We start from the raw sequence: 25,462 nt of genomic DNA, 5'->3' as shown, positions 1-25,462 counted from the left end.
GTTTAATGGAGTTCTTTACTTTTTTTTGAAAACTTATTTTGTGAAAAAAGTTTTTTTGATTAGTTTCTGTTCGTTTTATATTGACATAGTCTTTTTTAGGGAGAAAGACTGAGCCTCTTCTGAAGTTAAACAACCATTCCTTCTATAAAAACTTTAATACCCCCTTGGCATAACTTACAACCCTTGCCCCTACCCCTAATCTATGGGGTTTGTTTCAGCCCCAAAAGTCTTGTTATATGATATTTAGACTATTTTGAATAGAATGGCTATCTCAAATGTTTTATTAGACTTATTTCGGGACAATATGAAATGTGTGTAGGGGTGAGAGGGTAGCCACCCTCTGATCACTTTGACTCTTAAAAAGAGCACTAGAGCGTCTGATTGTCAATCCAATGAGCCCCCTTTGAAGTTTATATGACCAGAATTTCTATAAAAACCCTATATGTCCCCAGGGCACAACTTAAAATCCTTGCCCTTAGGGCTGGGAGGATTTTGTTATCCTCATAGACATAATTTCCAGACCTTTCTGATAGGCTTGACAAAATGGCTATATCAAAATTTTGATTGGAAATGTTTGGGGAAATAATAGGCATGGAGGGAGACATTTGCCCACTGATCACTTTTGACTAATAAAAAAATGCACTAATCCTCTCAATTTTCAATCGAATGAGCCTTTTTTAAGGCTTCTACCACAAAAATTTCTATAAAAACGTTATATGCCCCAAGGTCATAACTTACGACCCTTGTCATGAGAGCTATGGGGGGAGGGTTGTCATCCTCAAAGCCATAATTTCCAAACCTCTCAACCACGTTGAACAAAATAGCCATATCAAAATGTTGATCAGAAATATTTCTGGAAATGATGGGCGTTGGGGGGGGGGCAACTATCCCTCTGATTACTTACGATTATTAAAAATAGCAATAGTCCTTTTAATTTCCAATCGAAAGAGCTCTTTTTGGAGTTTTTATGACAAAACTTTCTTTATGAAATTATATGCCCCCAGTGCATAACTTACAACCTTAAACCTGAGGGCTGTTGGGGTTCGACATACTCAAAAACATAATTTCCGGACCCTTCAACTACGTTCAAGAAAATAGATATATAAAAATTTTCATCGGCAGTGTTTTGGGAAATGATAGATATGGGGGGGGGGGGGGTTCAACCTCCGATCACTTTCGACTATTCATAAGGGCACTAGCCCTCTCAATTCCATATTGAATGAGTCCTTTTTGAAGTTTTTACGACACCACTGGCAAAGACCTAATTTCCAGAACTTTCAACTACATTGAAATAAAAGTCTATCCCAAAATTTTGATTGGATGTGTTTGGGGAAATGGTAGGCTTGAGAGGGGCGTTATTTGTCCTCCAATCACTTTCGACTATTAAATAGGGCACTAGCGCTTTGAATTTTCAATCGAATGAGCCCTTTTTGAAGTTTCTACGACAACGCTTTCTGTAAAACCTTATGTGCCACCAGGGCATAACTTACAACCTTTGCGCTGAGGGCTGTGGGTGGAGTGTCATCCTCAAAGATATAATTTCCAGACTTTTAAACTACGTTGAACAAAATGGCTATCTCAAAATATTTACTGGATGTTTTTGGGGAAATGGTGTGTTTGGGAGGGATGTTAGTCTTCCTCCAGTCACTTTTGACTATTGAAAAGGGCACTAGCCCTTCTAAGTTTCTATTACAACGCTCTATAAGAACCTTATATGTCCCCAGGGCAAAGACATAAAATCATCCTCAAAGACATAATATCCAGAACTTTCAAGTACGTTGAGAAAAATGGCTATCTCAAAATTTTGATTGGATCTGTTTGGGGAAATGGTGGGCGTGAGAAGGAGTATACTTGCCCTCCAATCAGTTTCGGCTAGCCTATTAAAAAGGGCAGCATCCCTTTCAATTTCCAATTGAATGAGCCTTTTTTGAAGTTTCTACGACAACATATTTTTATAAAAAAACAAACTTATATGCCCCCACGACATAACTCACAAAATTAGCCCTGAGGGCTCTGGGGGAGTGTCATCCTTAAAGACCTAATTTGCAGAATTTTAATTTATGTTAAACAAAATGGTTATCTCAAAATTTGGATTGGATCTATTTGGGGAAATGGTGGGCGTTAGAGGGAGTTTAGTTGCCCTCCAATCAGTTTCGGCTAGCCTATTAAAAAGGGCAGCATCCCTTTCAATTTCCCATTGAATGAGCCTTTTTTGAAGTTTCTACGACAACATATTTTTATAAAAAAACAAACTTATGTGCCCCCACGACATAATTCACAAAATTAGCCCAGAGGGCTATGGGGGAATGTCATCCTTAAAGACGCAATTTTCAGAATTTTCATCTACGTTGAACAAAATGGCTATCTAAAATTTTAATTGGATGGGCTTGGGGAAAGAAGAGCCTGAGAGGCGGGCTAGTCGTCCTCCAATCACTTTGGACTATTAAAAAGGGCACTAGCCCTTTCAGTTTCCAATCAAATGAGCATTTTTTAAAGTTTCTACGACAACGCTTTCTATAAAAACCATATATACCCCCAGGGCATAACTTACAGTCCTTGCCCTGAGGGGCTTGGGGGGTTTGTCATCCTCAAAATCATAATTTCCAGAACAGTCAACTACGTTGAACAAAATGGCTATCTCAAAATTTTAATTGAATGTGTTTGGGGAAATGGTGGGCGTGAGAGGGGGGTTATTTGCCCTCCAATTGCTTTCTACTGTTAAAAAGGGCACAAGCCCTTTCAATTTCTGATCAAATGAGCCCTTTTTGAAGTTTTACCACAAAACTTTCTATAAATTCTCATATGCCTCCAGGGCATAATTTAAAACCCTTGCCCTGACGGCTGTGGGGGGTAGTCATCCTCAAGGGCATAATTTCCAGAACTTTCAGCTATGTTGAAAAAAATGGCTATCTCAAAATCTTGATTGAATATGTTTGGATAAATGGTGGGCGTGAGAGTGGGGTTAGTTGCCCTCCAATTTCTCTCGACTATTAAAAAGGCAACTAGCCGTTTTAATTTCCAATGAAATGAGCCCTTTTTGAAGTTTCTACGACAACACTTTCTATAAAAACCTTATATGCCCCCAGGGCGTAACTTACAACCCTTACCCTGAGGACTGGGGGAGGGGTTGTCATCCTTAAAGACCTAATTTCCAAAACTTTCAACTACTTTGAACAACATGGCTATCAAAAAAAGTTGATTGTATGTGTTTTGGGAAAAGGTGGGCGTAAGAGGGGGATTAGTTACCCTCCAATCACTTTCGACCATTAAAAAGGACACTAGCCCTTTGAATTTACAATTGAATGCGCCCTTTTTCAAGTTTCTACGACAAAGAATTCAATAAAAAACCTTAAATGCCCCAAGGGTATAACTTATAACCCTTGCCCTGAGGGCTCTGAGGGGGTTATCTTGCTCAAAGACATAATTTCCAGAAAATGGATATTTCAAAATTTTGATTGCATGTGTTTGGGGGAATGGTGGGCATGAGAGGGGGGTCAGTTGCCCTCCAATTACTTTCAACTATTAAAAAGAGCACTAGCCCTATGAATTTCTAATCGAATGAGCCCTTTTTTAGGTTTTTTCGACAACAAAAAACTTGCGACCCAGGGTATAACTTACAACCCTTGCCCTGAAGACTGTGGTGGGATTATCCTGCTCAAAGATATAATTTCGGACCTTTCAACTGCGTTGAACAAAATGGCTAACTCAAAATTTTGACTGGGTGTGTTTGGGGAAAAGGTGGGCGTGAGAGGAAGGTTAGTTGCCCTCCAATCACTTTCGAATATTAAAAAGGGCACTAGCCATTACAATTCCCAATCGAATGAGCCCTTTTTGAAGTTTCTACGACAACGCTTTCTATAAAAACCTTATATGCATGCCGGGCGTAACTTACAACTCTTTCCCTGAAGACTGTAGTGGAGTTTCCTCCTCAAAAACATAATTTCTATGTGAAAATCAACTACGCTGAACACAATGGCTATCTCAAAATTTGGATTGGATGTGTTTGGGAAAATGGTGGGCGTTGAAGGGATGTTAGTTTCCTTTCAATCACTTTTGACTATGAAAAAGGACACTAGCCATTCCAATTTCCACTCGACTGAGCTCTTTTCGAAGTTTCTATGACAACTCCTTCGATATGAAATTCCCTGGTATGGAAAAATAAATAATAAATTGTGTCAATCTCGTTCTTTACTTAGGCAGCGCTATTGCGCTGCCTATGATGTTAACAGTTTTCATAGGCAGCATCATAGCACTGCCTAAGTTAATAGCAATTTGGGCACAAAGTATTAGTTGTTTATTTATTTATTTTTTTTTTTTTTTTTTTTTTTATACCAGGGCACTTTGTATATTAGAAGTTGTCGTAGAAACATCAAAAGAGGTTCATTTAATTTGAAATCGAAAATTTGGGTGCCCTTTTTACTATTTGAAAGAGATTGAAGGACAACTAGTCACCTCCCATGGTAATCCTTTCCCCATATACATCTAATCTGATTTTTGATTTAATCATTTTGTTTAGTATAGTTCAAAGATCAAGTGATTATGTCCGTAATAATTAAAATCCACACGGTCATCAGGATAAGTGTGGTAAGTTAAGCCCGGGAGACACATAAAAGTTTTATCAAAAATGTGATCACATAAACTTTGGAGGGGGCTCATTGGTTTGGGAATCAGAAGTTCTAGTGCAGTTTTTAAGATTTAAGGTGAACAAAGGGCGGCTACGGCTCCCTTTTTTTGTTTTATACCAGGTCACTTCGCGTGCGCCCTGTCATTATGTTTTTGAAAATTGCAAACCCCCACAGACTTCAGAGTACGGGCTTTCAGTTATTCCCCACGGGCATTTGATGTTTTTATGTCAAGGGATGAGATGCACTGCAATTTTGATTTGCTAAATTCAAATTTTGAGAGCAATATGAAGTTTTCAAGCCCCAGACAATGGTCCAGCCCCATGACCCTCTGTCTCTATACTAGTTTCAAGATTGGGCTATTGAATTACGCTTTTCAGTTTCACAGCCGGGCCTATCCCATTTCTTTGAATTGACAAGTGATTCAAGGTAGTGGTATTTTTCAACTTGTTGATTACTGTTTTTGTTCACGGCTATAGAAGGAGGACTTAAAGAATAAAAAAAATTATTATTAATTCCTAATCTGACCATGGCAAAGTAGCAAGTAGCTTTTTCAAAACTACTTGGGCTTTCGTTTAATCATTTCCTGCAATGGTTATATAATCATCATAATGGATGTGATAATATAATGATAAAAGATATTGATGTAGATGAATAAATAACTATGAGAATCCAATTGAATATTTTGGGAAACTCAAAACGAGTAAAAAAAAATTTTAGTTTTGTCACTGCGCACTTCCCAATTCTCTAGCCGTATAGCTTCTACCACCTATTGCGTCATTTGCGTTTTACTATCATGCTTGTAGCACTTTTTGTTCGATTTGAGTTTGCGTAAAATCTTCAATTTAATTTTTACTGTTTTTTATCTATATTATTATCTCTTATCTTTATGTCTGATATGATAATTTATTTTAATTTTTGTTTGTTAAGGAATTCGTTTATTCTTTCATTATTATTTCTAGTCGTTTTGAGTTTGAAATATTATAGCACTTTATTCATGTAGGCCTTAAGCTTAAAATTGGCTCTTTAGTTTTCTTTGAGCAATTTATTTTTGGAAAATTTTTTCTATTAATTTCTGTTCCTTTCGATTGTCAAAATTTGTTATTGATTAAATATAAAGAAAATTTCTCCAGTCTCCAAGTCTTTGGATTACGAATTAAATATTCGATTCTAATTTTTTAGGTTTCACAAATTCTTTTGATTAATTTCAACGTCCTCCTCAATGTTTCTTGAAAGAATCAAGTATATACCATTAGTCATTCTCAAGAATATGGATACACATCCTTTTGACAACCTTAATACACATGTTGTCTTTCAATTGATTGCAAAATCCACCTCAGCATCTCGGAAAGTTTCAACTTAATACCCTTAACAGCTCCTGAAATATTTCACCTATTGCACCTCCATTTTATAATGATGAATTTACACAGTATCTTTTTATTTAGTTTGACATACAGTTTTAGCTTTAATTACACACCATGACTCTATCCTGATATGTGACATCTATGCCCATTTTGCAATGGGGATGCATATAGTCATTTATGGATTTATTTCGTTATCACCATCAGCATTGTAAGTTTCAACTTAAAATACCTCTCACTATTGCTGAGATTTGGCAAACGTGCCGTTTGAATAATCTGGATACATATTTTGGCTTTTAATTTTGTTCAACATCCACATTCAAATTCCATTCAAGTTTTAACTTTACGCCGGCAGCCGTTCCTGAGTTAAATACAAATACACCCAGGTGCACCCAGATGAACTTTTTCCAGGAAGTTTCAACCCAATGCACTTATTCGTTCCTGATATATTGCTGATATGGCCTTTTGAGCATAAATTTGCACATACTTTGCTTTGATTTTATTAAAAATACCTCTCAACATTCTTTAAGAATTGTCATTTTTTGGATAAAACCACTTTCAAATATTTCACAATGATAAATCCTGTATATTAACAATGCTTAGATTGTATATTTTTACCACCCCTACCTGGAAGGCAGTGGGGAGCTGGGTCTTCCTGGGGGCATAGTTAGTATATCTTTCGAGTATTTTGAACAGATGGCTTCTTTTTCCAAAATTTCTATCAGTGATTGGGAAAGGCATATAAGTAAGGTAGTCATAAGAACGGCTTGCTACCCTCTGATAACTTTTGAACACCCCCTTGAATATGCCTTAAAAGTTCCAGCCTAATAAAATTAGCCATCCCTAAGAGAGGATGCTTCATTTTTGATAACAAATATGCAAATATTTGTTATTTAGTCAGTTCTCCGGTTCTCCAAAATTTCTAAAATAGTCGGAAATTTATATTTTTAGATTTTACCCCTGGTGTATTTTGATTTTGTTCATTAACTCCCCTCAGAAATTACTGAAAGTAATCGTGAGTAAAAGTAGTTGCAGCCATAAGGAGTTGTAGTCACAGTCACGAGAAGTCACTGTCATAGTTGTAGTGGCAGTAGATACTAAACACATTAAGTGGGAACTATTAAAGAACGTTTAGGGGGAGTTTCAATTAATCAGAAAAATATATGCATACAGGTATTAAAAGGGCACATAAGTAATGTAATAGGCAGCGATGCTCTGTTATAGCTACTAATATCATTACAATTTTAAAGAAGTTAATTCGAATTTAAATGAAAAGTTCTAGTGTCCTTTATAAGAGTCAAAATTGATTGGAGTATTAGCCCTCCTCCTTAGCCTATAATTTTCCCAACACTTCCAATCAAAATTTTGAGACAGCCATTTTGTTCAGCATAGCCTAACGGTCCAGTAACTATATCTCTAGGGTTATTAAGTAAGTCCACTGCCACAGTTGTACAGTACGCCTATTGTGCTCAAAAACTAAATGTTTGTTTAAAATTCAATCAAAATACACTGTGTGTATACTGGTTGCCAATAAGACTTCTAAGCAATATCCCAAGAACGACTGAGGTTGTTCGGTTCAAACTTTCGGGGCTACTTCTATTGCTAATTCTGCTCTTAAAATTTAAATATATAATAAGAGTGTAAGTTTATCCATGCTGTCAGAGAGCATAGCTACTTTTTTTAAGAATGGTATTAGATTTTATTTTCAGGTCAAGTAAAGGAGGTATAAATCTAGATTAGACAAAACTTTTTGTGTCAAGATTTTCAAAGGGGTGCATATTGTTAAAAATTGTTGAAAAAAATTCTCCAGCATACAAATAGCAGGCCAAATGCTTATAACTGCCATAAGTCAGCATTAATAAATAAATGAAACCCAAAACGAATATGAATTACAATAAAAAGAACGAGTCAAACCCAAAACAGACAGAAATTATTATGAGCGGGACTCACAATTACTATGCCTTCTCAAGACCAGAACACAATGTGAACAAATGAATGTGCATTTTTAGTTTAAAATACATATGCTGACATTTATACCTTAAACTCCTAATAACTTTTTATGTATTAAAGCCAAAAAAACGAAACATTTAAAATGTATTCTTTTAGTAGTTATTGATTACATTCTGGCCTTAAAAGGGCATAGGGGTTGTGAACCCTACTCATGTTAATTTCTGATCGTCTTGAGTTTGACTAGGTTATTTATTGTAATTTCTGTTCGTTTTTAAATCATTTATTTATTAATACTGATTCGCAGTAGTTTTACGCATTGAAGATTATTTTATTTTAGAAAAATTTTGGTTTAGTCGAGAACTTTACTTTTCTTTAAAAATCCCATTTTGTAGAATTTTTTTTTAATTAATCACAATGAAAAGAGTATACTAAATATGATCAATACACAGAGCAATAAGAACATTTCAACATTGACAAAGGGTTATTACGATTGCAATAAACCAGTTTATTCTGCCAGGAAAAGCCACAATTGAGATTATGCATCCAGGTCCTCGTGGTCTGGAGACTTGAGGATCCAACTTTCAAGCGAAATAGTAAATTCAGCAGTTCCCTTTTTTTTGGAGGCCCAAATCTATTAATGGAAGTCCGTGCTTGTAGACTGAATAAGTTTTGGTAAGTGAAGACACTCTTGGCTAAGAATTCTTTAATTTCTTTATAGTTTATTTTTTATTTTTCATGGAATTTTTAAAACCTTTTAGATCATAGATTACTTATAGATTTTTGATTAATTAGGGTTCTCTACGCATTTCTTGACAGCTCTGTCAACACTTTTTATATATTTTGTTGAAGGAACACCGAACATTTCATGGATGATTATCATACAAGAAAACAGTAACGAAGAGTAAAACAGTAATTTTTCACTTCATGTGTTTTGCCACGGTTTCTACGTTCTAACCAATAACATAGTTCAGTAACCAAAAACAATTCATAGATACTTAAAAAGCAAAAGCGAAGTAATTTCGAAGTTTAAAAAAAATAGTCTGTTTTTATGGAAAAAATATTTAATTAGAATCATCAGTCCTCATCATTATGAGTATCCAAAACTGGACTTAAGTTGAACTTTGAAAAATCAAGAGAATGTAACTGTGACAAGGTAAACCATGACAACACTACTGAAATATTCCAACTCTTGCATTTCAACGAAAGAAATTCAAAATGAACTTTGAAAAATCAAGAAAATGTAACTGTGATAAGGTCAACCAAAATTGAACACTACTCAAATATTCCAAATCTTGCATTTCAACGAAAAAAATCCAAAATGAACTTTAAAAAATAATGACTATGTAACTGTGACAAGGAAAACCACGCAAAACACTATTGAAATATTCCAGCTCTTGCATTTCATCGAAAGAAATCCAAAATGAACTTTGAAAAATTAGGAGAATGTAAGTGTGACAAGGTAAACCACAACAAAAGACTACTGAAATATTCCAACTCTTGCATTTCACCGAAAGAAAACCAAAGTGAGCTTTGAAAAATCAAGAGAATGTAACTGTGAAAAGGTAAACCATGACAGAACACTACTGAAATATTCCAACTCTTGCATTTCAATGAAAGAAATTCGAAATGAACTTTGAAAAATTAAGAGAATGTAACTCTGACAAGGTAAACCACAACAAAACACTACTGAAATATTACAACTCTTGCATTTCTGTGAAAGAAATTCAAAAAGAAATTTGAAAAATCAAGAAAATGTAACTGTGACAAGTTAAACCATGTGAAAACACTATTGAAATATTCCAACTCCTTAATTTCATCGACAGAATTCCAAAATGAATTTTGAAAAATTAGGAGAATGTAACTTTGAAAAGGTAAAACACAACAAAACACTGCTGAAATATTCCAACTATTGCATTTCAATTATAGAAATTCAAAATGAACTTTGAAAAATTAGGAGAATGTAACTGTGACAAGGTAGACCGCAACAAAACACTACTGAAATATTCTAACTCTTGCATTTCAATGAAAGACATTCAAAATGAACTTTGAAAAATCAAGCGAATGTAACTGTGACATGGTAAACCATGATAAAACACTGGTAAAATATTCCAACTCTTGCATTTCAATGAAAGAAATTCAAAATGAACTTTGAAAAATTAAGAGAATGTAACTGTGAAAAGGTAAACAACAACCAAACACTACTGAAATAATCCAACTCTTGCATTTCAATGAAAGAAATCCGAAATGAACTTTGAAAAATCAAGAGAATATAACTGTGAGAAGGTAAACCACGACAAAACACTACTGAAATATTTCAGCTCTCGCATTTCAATGAAAAAAATTAAAAATGAACTTTGAAAAATTAAGAGAATGTAACTGTGACAAGGTAAATTACAACAAAACACTACTGAAAAATCAAACTCGTGCATTTCAATTAAAGAAATTCAAATGACTTTGAAAAATCAATAGAATGTAACTGTGACAAGGTAAACCACGACAAAACACTACTAAAATATTTCAACTCTTGCATTTCAATGAAAGAAATTCGAAAGGAACTTTGGAAAATCAAGATAATGTAAGTGTGACAAGGTAAACCACATCAAAACACAACTGAAATATTCCGACTCTAGCATTTCATTGAGAAAAATTCAAAGTTAGCTTATAAAAATCAAGGGAACGTAAGTGTTACAAGGTGAACCATACCAAAACACTGCTGAAATATTCCGACTCTTATATTTCAACGAAAGAAAAACCAAAATGAACTTTGAAAAGTCAATAGAATATAACTGTGACAAGGTAAACCATATCAAAAAACTATTGAAATATTCCAACTCTTGCATTTCAATGAAAGAAATTCAAAATGAACATTGAAAAATCAAGAGAGTGTAACTGTGACGAGGTAAACCACGACAAAAAAATACTTAAATATTCCAAATCTTTCTTCTCAACAAGAGAAATCCGAAAAGAACTTTTAAAAATCAACATAACACAGTTCTTACAGTTTAAGCCACTACTTCATGCAACAGAAAAATTCCAACTCTTTCATAACAACTACGGAAATACAAAATGGTAATAGGAATCTTACAAGCCCGAACTTTTAAACATTCCATAAAACACCAAAAATTGCTGAAATATTCCAACTCTCGTATTTCAATGAAAGAGATACAAAAATGAAATTTGAAAAATCATGAGAATTTAAATGTGACGATGTAAACCGCAACAAAAACAATACTTAAATATTCCAAATCTTGCATTTCAAATAAATAAATACAAGATGAAATTTGAAAAATCAAGCGAGTGTAACTGTGAAATGGTTAACTACGATAAAACACTACTGAAATAATCCAACTCTTACATTTCAATGAAAGAAATTCAAAATGAACTTTGAAAAATCAAGAGAATGTAACTGTGACACTGTAAACCACAACAAAACACTACTGAAAAATTCCAACTCTCGCATTTCAACGATAGAAATTCATAATTGAACTGCTCAAAATCATGAGAATGTAACTGTGACAAGGTAAACCATTACAAAACACTACTGAAATATTCCAACTCTTGCATTTCAATGAAAGAAATTAAAAATGAAGTTTTAAAAATCAAGAGAATGTAACTGAGACAAGGTAGACCATAACAAGACAGTACTGAAATAATCCAACTCTTGCATATCAACGAAAGAAATTCAAAATGAACTTTTAAAATCAAGAGAATGTAACTGTGACAATGTAAAACACAACAAAACACTACTGAAATATTCCAACTCTAGCATTTCAATGAAAGAAAATCAAATGAACTTTGAAAAATCAAGAGAATGTAACTGTGACAAGGTAAACCAGAACAAAACACTACTAAAATAATCCAACTCTTTCATTTCAGTGAAAGAAACTCAGAGTAAACTTTGAAAAATCAAGAAAATGTAACTGTGACAAGTTAAACCATGACAAAACACGAGTGAAATATTCCACTTATTAGATTTCAATGAAAGAAATCCAAAATTAACTTTAAAAAATTAAAAGAATGTATTTGTGACACTGTAAGCCACAACAAAACACTACTGAAATAGTCCGACTCTTGCAATTCAATGATAGAAATTCGTAAATAAACTTTGAAAAATCATGAGAATGTAACTTTGACAAGGTAGACAAGAGCAAAATACTACTGAAATAATCCAACTCTTTCATTTCAACGATAGAAATTCAAAAGAACTTTGAAAAATCAAGAGAATGTAACCGTGACATTGTTGAACACAACAAAACACTACTGATATGTTCCAACTCTTGCATTTCAATGAAAGAAATCCAAAATGAACTTTGAAAAATCAAGAAAATGTAACTGTGACAAGGTAAACCACGACAAAACACTACTGAAATATTCCAACTCTTGCATTTGAATGAAAGAAATTCAAAATTAACTTTGAAAAATTAAGAGAATGTAACTGTGACAAGGTAAACCATAACAAAACACTACTGAAATATTCCAACTCTTGCATTTCAACGAAAGAAATTCAAAATGAACTTTGAAAACTCAAGAGAATGTAACTGTGACAATGTAAAGCACAACAAAACACTACTGAAATGTTCCAACTCTTGCATTTCAATGAAAGATATTCAAAAGAACTTTGAAAAATTAAGAGAATGTAACTGTGACAATGTAAAGCACCACAAAACACTACTGAAATAATCCAACTCTTGCATTTCAAGGAATAAAATGCAAAATAAATTTTGACAAATCAAGAAAATGTAACTGTGACAAGTTAAACCACTACAAAACACTACTGAAATATTCCAACTCTTGCATTTCAATGAAAGAACTTCAAAATGAACGTTGAAAATCAAGAGAATGTAACTGTGACACTGTAAACCACAACAAAACACTACTGAAATATTCCGACTCTTGCATTTCAATGAAAGAAATACAGAATGAACTTTTAAAAATCATGAGAATGCAATATTGACGAGTTAAAGCACGGAAATACACTCCATAAATTTAAAATTCTTGAAATTTTACGAAATAAATACATAATGAACTTTGAAAACTAAAGGAAATTAAACATTAACAAGCTAAGGCACAACAAAACATTACTTAAATATTCCAAATCTTGCATTTCAACAAAAGAAATTCAAAATGAACTTTGAAAAATAAAGAGAATGTAACTGTGACAAGGTAAACCACGACAAAACACTACTGAATTTAAATTTGTTTCATCTCATTCGAAGACATGCAAAAAAAAAAGTTGAAAAAAATATATCATGTTAAAAAAATAAAAAAAAAATGGGGAGGGGGGGGGGCAAAAACTTGGAGGGAGGAGGTGCCCAACGAGTTTGGGGGTAAGGGACCTTTGGGGAGTTAATGTCTCTGCTGGTTAGTGTCGTTGGTGCTTATGATCCTTGATGGTTCGTACTCACATACACCCTACTACTTGAATTGCAAGGATTTCTAAGGTTTGTTCTGAATTTCATTATTGAACTTCTTTTCTTACCATCTACATCCCTCTTAGTATCAACTTTTTAGTATACTAAAACGTTAGACCCTATTTTAAATTGACAACACTGTTCAAACATCACTTGTGTATTATACAGTACACAATCAACCCATCTCTCCCAAAAAATATTTTATTCGGAGATTTCATGTTAAAAAATTATCCAATCACTAATTAGAATCAATCACACTCCTATTATTCAAAACATTAATATTCCACCTCAAATACCTCATTCTATCAAATTTTCAACTTGATATGCGTAGCCTACTGGCAGAAACCAATGGGGGAATCCTCGCTCGTAATTGCTAATCACCTTAACCCTTTTATTCATCGTCAAATACATGCTCCAAAAATATTTTATCTATACCCACCAAGCCAGACTTTAACCACCAAACCAGACTATACCTACCAAACCAGACTATACCCACCAAACCAGATTATACCCATCAATCCAGAGTATACCCACCAAACCAGACTATGCCCACCAGAAACCTGTCTGGTTGGCTTTGGTAGGTCAATAACCCGAATTGCTATAGCTTCCATAGAATTCCATATGTACTATCTACTCATGATCTTTGGTCTATTTTTGAAAAAAATGGCTACATAAAAAATTCAATCGAACACATTTGGGGAAAAGAGGGTTGGCGGGGGGGGGGGGGGGGTGAGCTAGTTGCAATCAGATCACTTTTGAAACTTAAAAAAGGAACTAGAACTTTCACTTTCAAATCATTTTGAGATTGGAGGGTTATATAAACCCCTCGAGGTTTATGCTACCACTTCTTTCATAAAAACTTTATATGCCCCCAGGGCACAAGTTACAATCCTTCTCATGGGCTCTAGGTTGGTTATGTTGACCCTGAAGTTTTTGTTATCTGATCGTTGGACTATTTCAAACAAACTGGCAATCTTAAAATATTGATCGGCTGCATTTGGGGAACAGAGGGTGTGTGTTTGTGTGGGTGTGTGGGGGGGGGGGGGGTAGATACCCTCCGATCCCTTTTGAATCATAAAAAGATTACTAGAACTTTCAATTTCCAACCAAATGAGCCACCTTTGAGGTTTATACGACCTCCACTTACATAAAAAACCTTATATGCCCTCGGGGCAGAACTTAAAACACTTGCCCCGGGCTCTGGGGATTGTTTCGACTCCAGATCTGATGTTTGAACTATTTTTAAAAGAGTGAGAATCTCAAAATTTTATCAGATGGGTTTATGGAAAAAAAGGCGGGGGGGGGGGCTAGTTGCCGTCTGGTCACTTTTGACTCTTAAAAAATGAACAAGAAATTTCAATTTCCAAATCAAACACGCCCTCTCTTAGGTTTATACCTGCATCCCTTTATAAAAACAATATACCCACAGGGCTTAACTTACAACGCCTACCCCCTGACCATGGGGGGTTGTGTCGACCCCAGAGTTTTTATTATATGATCTTTGAACTATTTTTTAACAAAATGGCTATCTCAAAGCTTTTATCGGATGTATTTGGGGAAAAAGGGACGTGGAGGGGGGCTAGTTGCCTTATGATCTCTTTTGATTCTTAAAAATTAAACTAGAACTCTAGATTTCCAATCAAATGAGCCCTCTCTGAAGTTTATACAAGCATCCCTTCTATAAGAACCATATATACCCCCAGGGCATAACTTACAACGACTGCCCTCAGGCCCAGGGGGTTTGCATCGACTCCGGAGTCTTTATTATCTGATTTTTGAACTATTTTTAACAAAATAGCTATCTCAAAATTTTATCGGATGGGTCTGAGAAAATAAGAGCGTAGGGGGGGGGGAGGCTATTTACCCTTCGGTCTCTTTTGACTATCTAAAAGTGAACTAAAACTTTAAATTTCCAATCTAAAATTGAGCCCTCTCTAATGTTTTTACGAGCATCCCTTCTAAAAGAACCATATATATCCCTAGGGTATAACTTACAATGCCTGCTCCTGGGCCCTGATGCGCTATTGGACCCCGGAGTTTTTATATCTGATGTTTGAACTATTTTTAACAAAATAGCTATACATATATATATATATATATATATATATATATATATATATATATATATATATATATATATATATATATATATATATATATATATATATATATATATATATATATATATATATATATATATATATATATATATATATATATATATATATATATATATATATATATATATATATATATATATATATATATATATATATATATATATATATATATATATATAACATTTGAGGAGTACATTTTTATGAGGGACATACTTCCGTATAACACTATAATGAAGTACATCAATATGCTACAAGCCAAGGAACAATAAGGGTTCTGGCTGAATGTAAATATAACCTTTGGGAAGGGTATTATTTTTGGAGGGGTTCTCAACGCAGTTCAAAATTAAAATATATTATGCGTGTATAAGAGTTTTAAAGGTCAGCAAAATTCAAACTTCGCTTCTCAAAAAAAAACCCTAAGTGATCTTTTTTTCTTAACAAACTGGACTGGTTTGATTTATCGTCAAAGTCTCAGGTGTACTTTGCTGCTCCGCTGTCTATTCACATTTTAAAAGTGATTTTAAAACAATACAGGAATTCCGTAGCCACTTATAAACTGTCAGATGTCTCCCAAGAATGGCAGCTGAGAGCTCGTTATCACCTCTTTCTTGCATTACTTTTGGTTCATCACTCATCAGTTGCCCTCTGTTCAGGAATTCCACTATCCCCGAATTCTCGAGGATTTCTCCGTAAGTCTCTGTATCTCACAGAAGAAAAAATAGCTTGGGCCTAGGGGCGCGAAAGATTAAAATCCGGCCCTGGGTAGATAATAAGGGAAATAGGTAGACTGAACTGATATCGTTCAGGACTAAGAATTTGTAGCACTTACACCAAGAGAATTAATATCATACAATAAAGCAGATCATAAGGCATAAAAAAGGAGTAAAAAATAATTACATTCAAAGATGGACCAGTAGCAGACAGTTCAGTAGGAATTTCGGGAGATACTTTGGCTAGAGGTGAATCTCGCATCATTTTCAAAAATTCTCTCGTGTATTTGTTTACACCCTGTGGATTTACAAGACTCCATTGACCTTAAAAAATACATAGCAAATATAGCTCCTTCAAAAATAGGCATGAAACAACTACCCATCTGTATGGGCTTTTAGATGAGAAATCATTTATTAATCATCGATGTTTTTGTTTAATTTTTTTTGATGGTTCAGCTAGATAAAACATAATTGCACAACTCTAGAAACTCTTAGTGTTGATTTTGATCCGACGCCATTAGGTATTTAAGGCCATTTTTTTCAAAATTCCTATAAATTTGTTTTCAAAATAATATTTTACTATCAAGACTAATAGAGATAATGGCTATCATTCCTAAAATTAGCTACAAATAACAATTTTATATAATCTAAAGGTTATAGTCATCTTGAGACTTTTGAAATCTTATTTTTACTGAAATAAAGTGGAGGGAACAGTTGGCAAATTCTGATAACTAATGAAATTTTTTTTTTAATTTCGTCTGAAAATTTTTGTGACACAAGTGGAGAGCGCTAGTCAAGATTTTGCCCCGGGGCGAGAGAGGCCAGACCGTCACTGTGGCAGTACCAAGTTGTTTCGACATTATCCGTCTATCACTAGTTTTGAATATTTCTTCAGCCCTATAGGAAATTGAAAATTACACTAATTTTCAATCCATTTAATTGAAGATCTACTTTAAATGTTTTTATTTGTCTTAATTATACCACTCGTGATCGGTTGATTAATTAAGAAAAATATTTTTCAAAATAGTGCTATCCAAAGAAAATTAAGAACTTCTATATGCAATTTTTTTTTTTTTTTACAGTGGATCCTAAATATAGATCAGAAAGATCTGGGTGTTGGCAAGCGAAGTAATTTAATGCAGTAGGTCAGTCGTGCTCATTGGTCACGAAGTAAGACAAATTTGACTTAGCTGACCAGACTTTTTACTGGTCAAAATTTCTGTCAAACAGGAGACAGTTAGTATTTGATAAAACTATCAAACGGTTTGTGGTAACGAACTGTACGTAAGGAGCGACTCGGCTCAATAGTAACCGAAACTCTAAAAAACGGAATTTTGATATCGATAGATAAATCAAAAGAATCGGATTTTGAACTCGAATCAAAAGAATCGGATTCATACTTCCCATTGCTAATTGGAAGTATGTATACTTTTTTCAGGTGAGGGGGCGAATTTTGGTGGGATTTTCCACGGTAAAATCTGTCGTCAGGAGGGAAGTTTTCAGGGGGTAGATTTTTCAGGAGAATTTCACACTGGCAAATTTGCCAGAATTCCTATACCAGATTCTTCTTATGTCTTACTTTCTCTTTGTCGATTCTCTTTGTCGATTCGCACTTTACTGAAAAAAATATAAATGTTTTTACTTTTATAACTTTAATAAATCAAATAATATTAACATTTTGATTACTAAGCGTCAGTATATGTATATTAAACTGACAATGCACATTCACTTGTAGATTTTCAGTAAAGTGCAAATTTTGTTCTGGCCTTGGGAAGGCATAGGGGTTTTGCGCCCAAGTTATGTTAATTTTTGCTCGTTTTGAGTTTGACTCGGTTATTTATTGTAATTTCTGTTCGTTTTGGGTTTCATTTATTTATCAATGCTGATTTGTTGTAGTGTTACGCTTGGTAGACTATTTGATTTTATTTTTGGTCATTTTTTGTTTAATAGAATTCTTTACTTTTCTTTGAAAAACTTATTTTATGAAAATTGATTTTTTAATTAATATATGTTTGTTTTATATTCACATAGTCTTTTCAGGGAAAAATAAAATCATACTTTAAATCTTTTCGTTTTTTTAAGACTTTATAGTTTGGCCTGCTATTTGTATGCTGGAGAAAAATTTTCAGCAATTTTTAACAATATACACCCTTTTAAAAATCTGGACACAAACAGTACTGTTGAATTTAGTTTTATACCTCCTCTAGTTGACCTGAAATGGATAACTTGAAACCATTCGCAAAAAAATCTGTTTACTTTCTTTGATAGCTTGGATACACTTACACTATTTTGATTTGGGAGGATTAATTTTAAGAGCAGAAATGGGAGGATTGGCGTGGGAGGATGTGCGTGGGTGGGTGGGAGTGGAAGGGGGATTAGTTGACCTCAAGTCACTTTCGACTATTAAAAAGAGCATCAGCCCTTTCTATTTTCAGTCGAATGAGCCCTTTTCGAAGTTCCCACGACAACTCCTTCGATAAGAAGTGCCCTGGTCTAAACAACAACATCAACAACAAGTAATACATTATACCCACTTCGATCTTTACTATAAAAACGTCAAGCCTTCCAATCACTTTCGACTATTAAAAAGGGCACTAGGCCTTTCGATTTCCAATCGAATGATCCCTTCTAGAAACGACAACGCTTTCTATAAACGCCTTATATGCCCCCAAGGCATAAATTACATCCCTTACCCTAAGGTCTGTTAGGGTGGTTGTCATCCTCTAAGACCAAATTTCCAGAACTTTCAACTATGTTAAACAACATGGCTATCTCAAAAGTTTCATTGGATGTGTTTTGGGAAATGGCGGGCGCGAGAGGGGTGTTAGTTGCCTTCCAATCACTTTCGACTATTAAAAAGGGCACAAACCACTCCAATTTTCAATTGAATGAGCGCTTTTCGAAGTTTCTGTGACAACTTCTTCGATACGAAGTGCCCTGCTCTAAAGGGAAAAATTAATAAATAATACATTGTGCCAACATCGTTCTTATATGTCCCCCGGGCATAACTTAACACCTTTGCCCTGAGGGTTGTGGGGGAGTGTCCTCCTCTTTACTTAGTCCCAGTTTCTTGTCTCGTACTCGAGTGTCCCCGTTCTTTACTTAGGCAGCGCGATCGTGGTGCCTATGATTTATACAACAACTTTCTATTTAAACCTTATATGCCCCCGGGGCATAACTTACAACCCTTGCACTGAGGGCTCTGAGTGATATGATCCTAAAAGACTTAATTTCCAGAATGTTCAACTACGTTGAACAAAATGGATATCTCAAAATTTTGATTGGATGTGTTTTGGAAAATGGTGGACGTGAGAGGAGCATTAGTCGCTATCCAATCACTTTCAACTATTAAAAAAGGAACTAGCCCTTTCAATTTCAAATTGAATGAGCCCTTTTGAAGTTTCTACGACAAGGCTTTCAATAAAAAAATGTAAATGCCCCAGGGCATAACTTGCAACCCTTGCCCTGAGGGCTATGGGGGGAGGGGTAGTCCTCCTTAAAAGCCTAATTTCCAAAACTTTTAACTACATTGAATAAAATGGCTATCTAAAAATTTTGATTGGATGTGTTTGGGGAAAAGGCGGGCTACTGTTAAAAAGGGTACCTTCCCTTTGAATTTCAAATAGAATGAGCCCCTTTTCAAGCTTCTACGACAAAGATTTCAATAAAAACCTTATATGCACCAAGGGCATAACTTCAAATCCTTGCCCTAAGGGTTGTGGGGGAGTGTCCTCCTCAAAAATATATTTTCTATCTTGAAATCAACTACGATGAACAAAATTGCTATCTGAAAATTTTTATTTGATGTGTTTGGGATAATGATGGGCGTGGGGGGGGGGGGGCTAGTTGCCCTCCAATCACTTTCGACTATTAAAAAGGGCACTAGCCCTTTGAATTTCTAATCGAATGAGCTTTTTTGAAGTTTCTACGACAACACCTTCTTTAAAAACCTTATATGCCCCCAGGGCATAGCTTAAAAACCTTGCCCTGAGGGCTGTGGGGGAGTGTCCTCCTCAAAAACATATTTTCTATCAGGAAATCAACTACGCTGAACAAAATGGCTATCTCAAAATTTTGTGTGGATGTGTTTGGGGAAATGATGGGCGTGGGGGGGGGCTAGTTGCCCTCCAATCGCTTTCAACTATTAAGAAGGGCAATAACCCTTTGAATTTCCAATTGAATTATCCTTTTTTGAAGTTTCTACGACAATGCCTTCTATAAAAACCTTATATGCCCCAAGGGCATAACTTAAAACCCTTGCCCTGAGGGTTGTGGGGGGAGTGTCCTCCTTAAAAACATATTTTCTATGTATAAATCAACTACGCTGAACAAAATGGCTATCTCAAAATTTTGATTGGATGTGTTTGGGGGAATGAGGGGTGTTGGGGGGGGGACTAGTTGCCCTCCAATCACTTTCTACTATTAAAAAGGTACTAGCCCTTCGAATTTCCAATTGAATGAGCCTGTTTTGTAGTTTCTACGACAACGCCTTCTATAAAACCTTTTATACCCCAAGGGCATAACTTAAAACCCTTGCCCTGAGGGTTGTGGGGGACTGTCCTCCTCAAAAACATATTTTCTATCAGAAAATCAACTACGTTGAACAAAATAACCACCTCAAAATTTTGATTGGATGTGTTTGGGGGAATGATGGGCGTGAGAGGGGGGGGGGGCTAGATACCCTCCAATCACTTTCAATTATTAAAAAGGGCACTAAAACTCTCAATTTCCAAACGAATGAGCCCCTTTTGAAGTTTCTACGACGACCCCCTCAATATGAAGTGCCCATCTCTAAAGGAAAAAATAATAAATAATACATTGTGCAAACATCGTTCTTATATGCCCTCAGGGCATAACTTAAAACCGTTGCCCCGAGGGTTTTGGGGGAGTGTCCTCCTCAAAAACATGTTTTCTATCTGGAAATCAAATACGGTGAACAAAATGGCTCTTTCAAAATTTTGATTGGATGTGTTTGGGGAAATGATGGGCGTGGGGGGGGGGGGCTAGTTGCCCTCAAATCACTTTTGACTATTAAAAATGGCACTAGCCCTTTGAATTTCCAATCGAATGAGCCTTTTTTGAAGTTTCTACGACAACGCCTTCTATAAAAACCTTATATGCCCCTAGGGAATAGCTTAAAACCTGTGCTCCGAGTGTTATGCGGGAGTTTCCTCCTCAAAACATATTTTCTATCTGGAAATAAACTACGCTGAACCAAATGGCTATCTCAAAATTTTGATTGGATGAGTTTGGGGAAATGATGGGAGTGGGGGGGGCTAGTTGCCCTCCAATCCCTTTCGACTATTAAAAAGGGTACTAGCCCTTCAAATTTCAAGTCGAATGAGCCTGTTTTGAAGTTTCTACGACAACACCTTCTATAAAAGCCTTATATGCTCCCAGGGCATAACTTAAAACCCTTGCCCTGAGGGCTCTGGGAAAGTGCCCTCCCCAAAAACATATTTTCTATCTGGAAATCAACTACGCTGAACAAAATGGCTTTCTCAAAAATTTGAATGGATGTGTTTAGTTGCCCTCCAATTACTTTCGACTATTAAAAAGGGCACTAGCCACTCTAATTTCCAATCGAATGGGCTCTTTTCGAAGTTTCCACGATAACTCCTTCGATACAAAGTGCCTGGCTGAAGAAAAAAAAAATAACACATTGTGCCCACATCGTTCTTTACTTAGGCAGTGCTAGCGTGCTGCCTATGAAACATTTTAGGTACCCCTTCTCAGTTACCGATAGGTCTACTAAGTAAACTATAGCTAAAATATAAATAAAATTACCAGTCCTAGAGTTAAAGGATGGTTTTTATTTGGTTTTTTTTTTGGCTGGCCGTGTACCCCCTAAAAATTGTGCGTACCCCCAAGGGATACGCGTACCACAATTTGAGAACCACTAGTCTAAAGAATAAATTGGTCTGAAGGAAGGATTTTTCCGTGGAGGTGTAGCATGATTTCCTAGCATTATTAAAAACAACGATCAGAAATTCAATAATAAAAACAAGTTTTTCCCGCTGAAAGTAAGAAGCAACATTAAAAGTTGAAACGAACAGAAATTATTACGTATACGAGGGGGTTGCTCCTCCTTTTTACGCTAAAGTTTGAATTCTGTCCCAATTCTTTAAGAATGAATGAAACACTGAAACCTGAAACACTATATTCTTTTAATTAGAACAATAAGAAGATTGTTTTTTTCAAGCACTAAAAAACTTTAGCGTAAAGAGTGAGGTGTTGAGGAAGAGCAACTCCCATCATATACGTAATAATTTCTGTTCGTTTCAAGTTTTAATGTGGCCCCTGACTTTCAGTTGAAAAAAACTTGTTTTTTTATTTAATAATAGCTATGCGATGAACATTACTGATGTTAGACCAGTTAAATATTCTAGTAATATATAAAGACAAAATAGTTCTTCTTCCTTGAACGTAGCCAGGCTGAAGATCCCTAACAGATCCTAGCTTGGGTCATATGATATATCACATTGTTAAACTATATTAACAAGACCTTTGGGGTATTTTAGTTTCCTACCCCCAATATACGGAAACCAATTCAGAATGAAATATATTATTACTAATTTTTTTACGTTCCACTAACGGCTCTCTTTTGAAAACTACTGTTGAAACTTAAGTATTTGACAGTACAAAAAATATTGAGGATTCTATACCCTATTCTTTCAGGTGATGGAGACAGTGTATTTACATGAATGTGTCGAAAAAAAAAATTATGATACATGAAAGTTCATTGTTAGTTACACGAATTTTCCAGATCCAAATGCTTAGTTTAATAAAAACTTGTGTAATTTACAAATTTCTAGTGCGGCGTTTCCCTCAAAAGGCAGCCAAAACAGTCTTAGGATTTTAATCTTTAAAAAAAAAAATTAACAACAAAAAAATAACTATAAACACAAATCTATGATGCAAATTTTCTTTCTCTACTGCACTTTTTGGAAAATAGTTAAAAAATTTTATAAACACAAATAACTATATAATTTTAAAAACACAAATAACTTTTATACAAATTAAAAACTATAAACACAAATCTATGATGCAAATTTTTTTTCTCTACTGCACTTTTTGGAAAATAGTTAAAAAATTTTGATGGAGATTCACCGATGCCTAGACTGAAAGAGAAGTAAAAGCCAAGACAACCATGGGCTAAGCGTGACTCTAGGCACGTACAGTACACCACAGCAAGTGATATAATTCAGTCTGAGAAATATATACTATTTTTTGGGCAGATTGATTGATGCCTAGGCTGAAAGAGAAGCAAAAGCTAAGACACGCTTGGGCTAAGCATGACTCTAGGCACGTACAGTACACCGCAGCAAGTGGTAGAATTCAGTCTGGGGAATATATACTACTTTTTGGGTAGATTGACTGATGCCTAGACTGAAAGAGAAGTAAAAGCCAAGACCAGCTTAGGCTAAGCGTGACTCACCATAGCAAGTGGTAGAATTCAGTCTATGAAATATATAATACTTTTTGGGTAGATTGACTGATGCCTAGGCTGAAAGAGAAGTAAAAGCCAAGACAAGCTTGGGTATGCGCGACTCTAGGTGCCCACAGTACACCACAGCAAGAGGTAGAATTCAGTCTGGGAAATACCTACTACTTTTTAGGTAGATTGACTGATTGACATTAGGCGCGAATACACCACATCAAGTGGTAGAATTCAGTCTGGGAAATATATACTACTTTTTAGGTAGATTGACTGATGCCTAGACTGAAAAAGAAGTAAAAGCCAAGACAAGCTTGGGCTAAGCGTGACTCTAGGCGCGTACAGTACACTACAGCAAGTGGTGCAATTCAGTATGGGAAATATATACTATTTTTTGGGTAGATTGACTAAATCCTAGGCTGAAAGAGAAGTAAAAGCCTAGACAAACTTGGGCTAGGCTTGACTCTAGGCACGTACAGTACACCACAGCAAGTGGTTGAATTCAGTTTGGGGAATATATTCTACTGTTTGGGTAGATTTACTGATGTCTAAACTGAAAGAGACGTAAAAGCAAGACACGCTTGGGCTAAGCGTGACTCTAGGCGCGTAGATTATACCACAGCAAGCGGTAGACTTCAGTCTTGAAAATACATACTACTTTTGGGGTGAAAACATGGTGGATATATCTTAAAGATCTCTACTGCGTCTTGAGCAAGAATTTGGGATTTGGCAAATGTTGGCCTAACAAATTTTGTAGCAAGATTTTGGTATGTATGTTGCAGTTGCCTACAAAAAGAGACTGAATTAAAATTTATGGTCAGTCAGAAACAGTAAATTCTTAGGCATGTTTTTTGAAACCAGTGAAATACACTCCCACTTGACGAATCAGTTTTAGATGGGTTTACTGATTATCAAATATGAGTTGCTTAGACTATAAAATTACAATGAGCTGAATGGAGTTGATTTTAACTGAGCAGAATTTAACGAGGTTTTTTTTTAATCGGGGTCAAGTTACATTGAAGTCGTTAAATGAGGATTTAATGAATTGTAGTTTAGCTGAATAAGGGTAAAGCTGGACTGATGTTGATTTTGATGAGTTTTGACTTAACGGGAGTCGGGCCGTCTGAGATCAAGTTAAATGATCAAGTCTTGTTATTAAATCCAGCAAATTTTTAACTGCAGTCCTTCCAGTGATATTGATAAGATTTCCTACCAGTGTGACTCTTTTGAGTATGCTCTTAGACGTGATTATTTTGCTTGCTTTTGTTCCAGCCAGGATACGAACACACAAAATCCCTAAACTCTTGTGATTAAACTTCCTCTATTTTTCGGGATAAAATGACGACTTGTGAAGTAAGGTTGAAGTACTACATCAATGATGTACTAAATTGGTGTGGAAGGCTCATCAACACTTGATGGAGTGTGAGTTGCGCTACAATTATGACATGCTAGATTCGCTTTTGACTAGCGTGCTGTCATTAGCGTATAACAATATTTATAATAGAATTGGTGCACTTCACCTGGAAAATTAAGCTCATCCAAATGACATTCTTGAATCAACTACTGTTAAAAATTCTTAAATTTATAATTTACAAAGTTTTACCAATTTCTTAATTTTTATACCTTTTTCTAGCCCTTTGTGTTTACAAGACTTTATTTGCATATCAAGAATATACTAAAGATTTCGAGTAAGATTTGCCAAAAAAAAACTTAACTGATAAAATAGCTATGGTAACGTAGATAAAATAAAAGTGACTTAAATGTTTGGTTAAATTGTGTTTATTTAATATTTTGAGACTCATAAATTTGTCTAAACTCCAAAGGAAGCGCCTTCTTGTATAAATAAAATT

General features: G+C 35.0%; 1 protein-coding gene across 1 annotated transcript in view; it reads right to left on the bottom strand.

Annotated features, from left to right (window-relative positions):
* The window catches only part of LOC148956083 (mitochondrial import receptor subunit TOM70-like), a 390,465-nt gene extending 365,213 nt beyond the window's left edge, over positions 1-25,252 (bottom strand). The window contains exons 1-2 of the mRNA XM_089092920.1: positions 25,236-25,252; positions 16,362-16,498 (exon numbers count right to left, since the gene is read on the bottom strand). Of these exons, the coding sequence (XP_088949046.1) occupies positions 16,362-16,439 (78 nt within the window). The 5' untranslated portion in view covers positions 16,440-16,498; positions 25,236-25,252. The remainder of the gene's footprint in view (positions 1-16,361; positions 16,499-25,235) is intronic.
* Between the last annotated feature and the right edge of the window lie 210 nt (positions 25,253-25,462).

Source organism: Artemia sp. Qi Xiang Cuo, chromosome 1, assembly GCF_049724085.1.
Source record: "Artemia sp. Qi Xiang Cuo chromosome 1, ASM4972408v1, whole genome shotgun sequence".
Classification (NCBI taxonomy): Eukaryota; Metazoa; Arthropoda; class Branchiopoda; order Anostraca; family Artemiidae; genus Artemia; species Artemia sp. Qi Xiang Cuo.
Note: the sequence above shows the minus strand (reverse complement) of the source record. Positions and strands in the feature narration are given on the sequence as shown.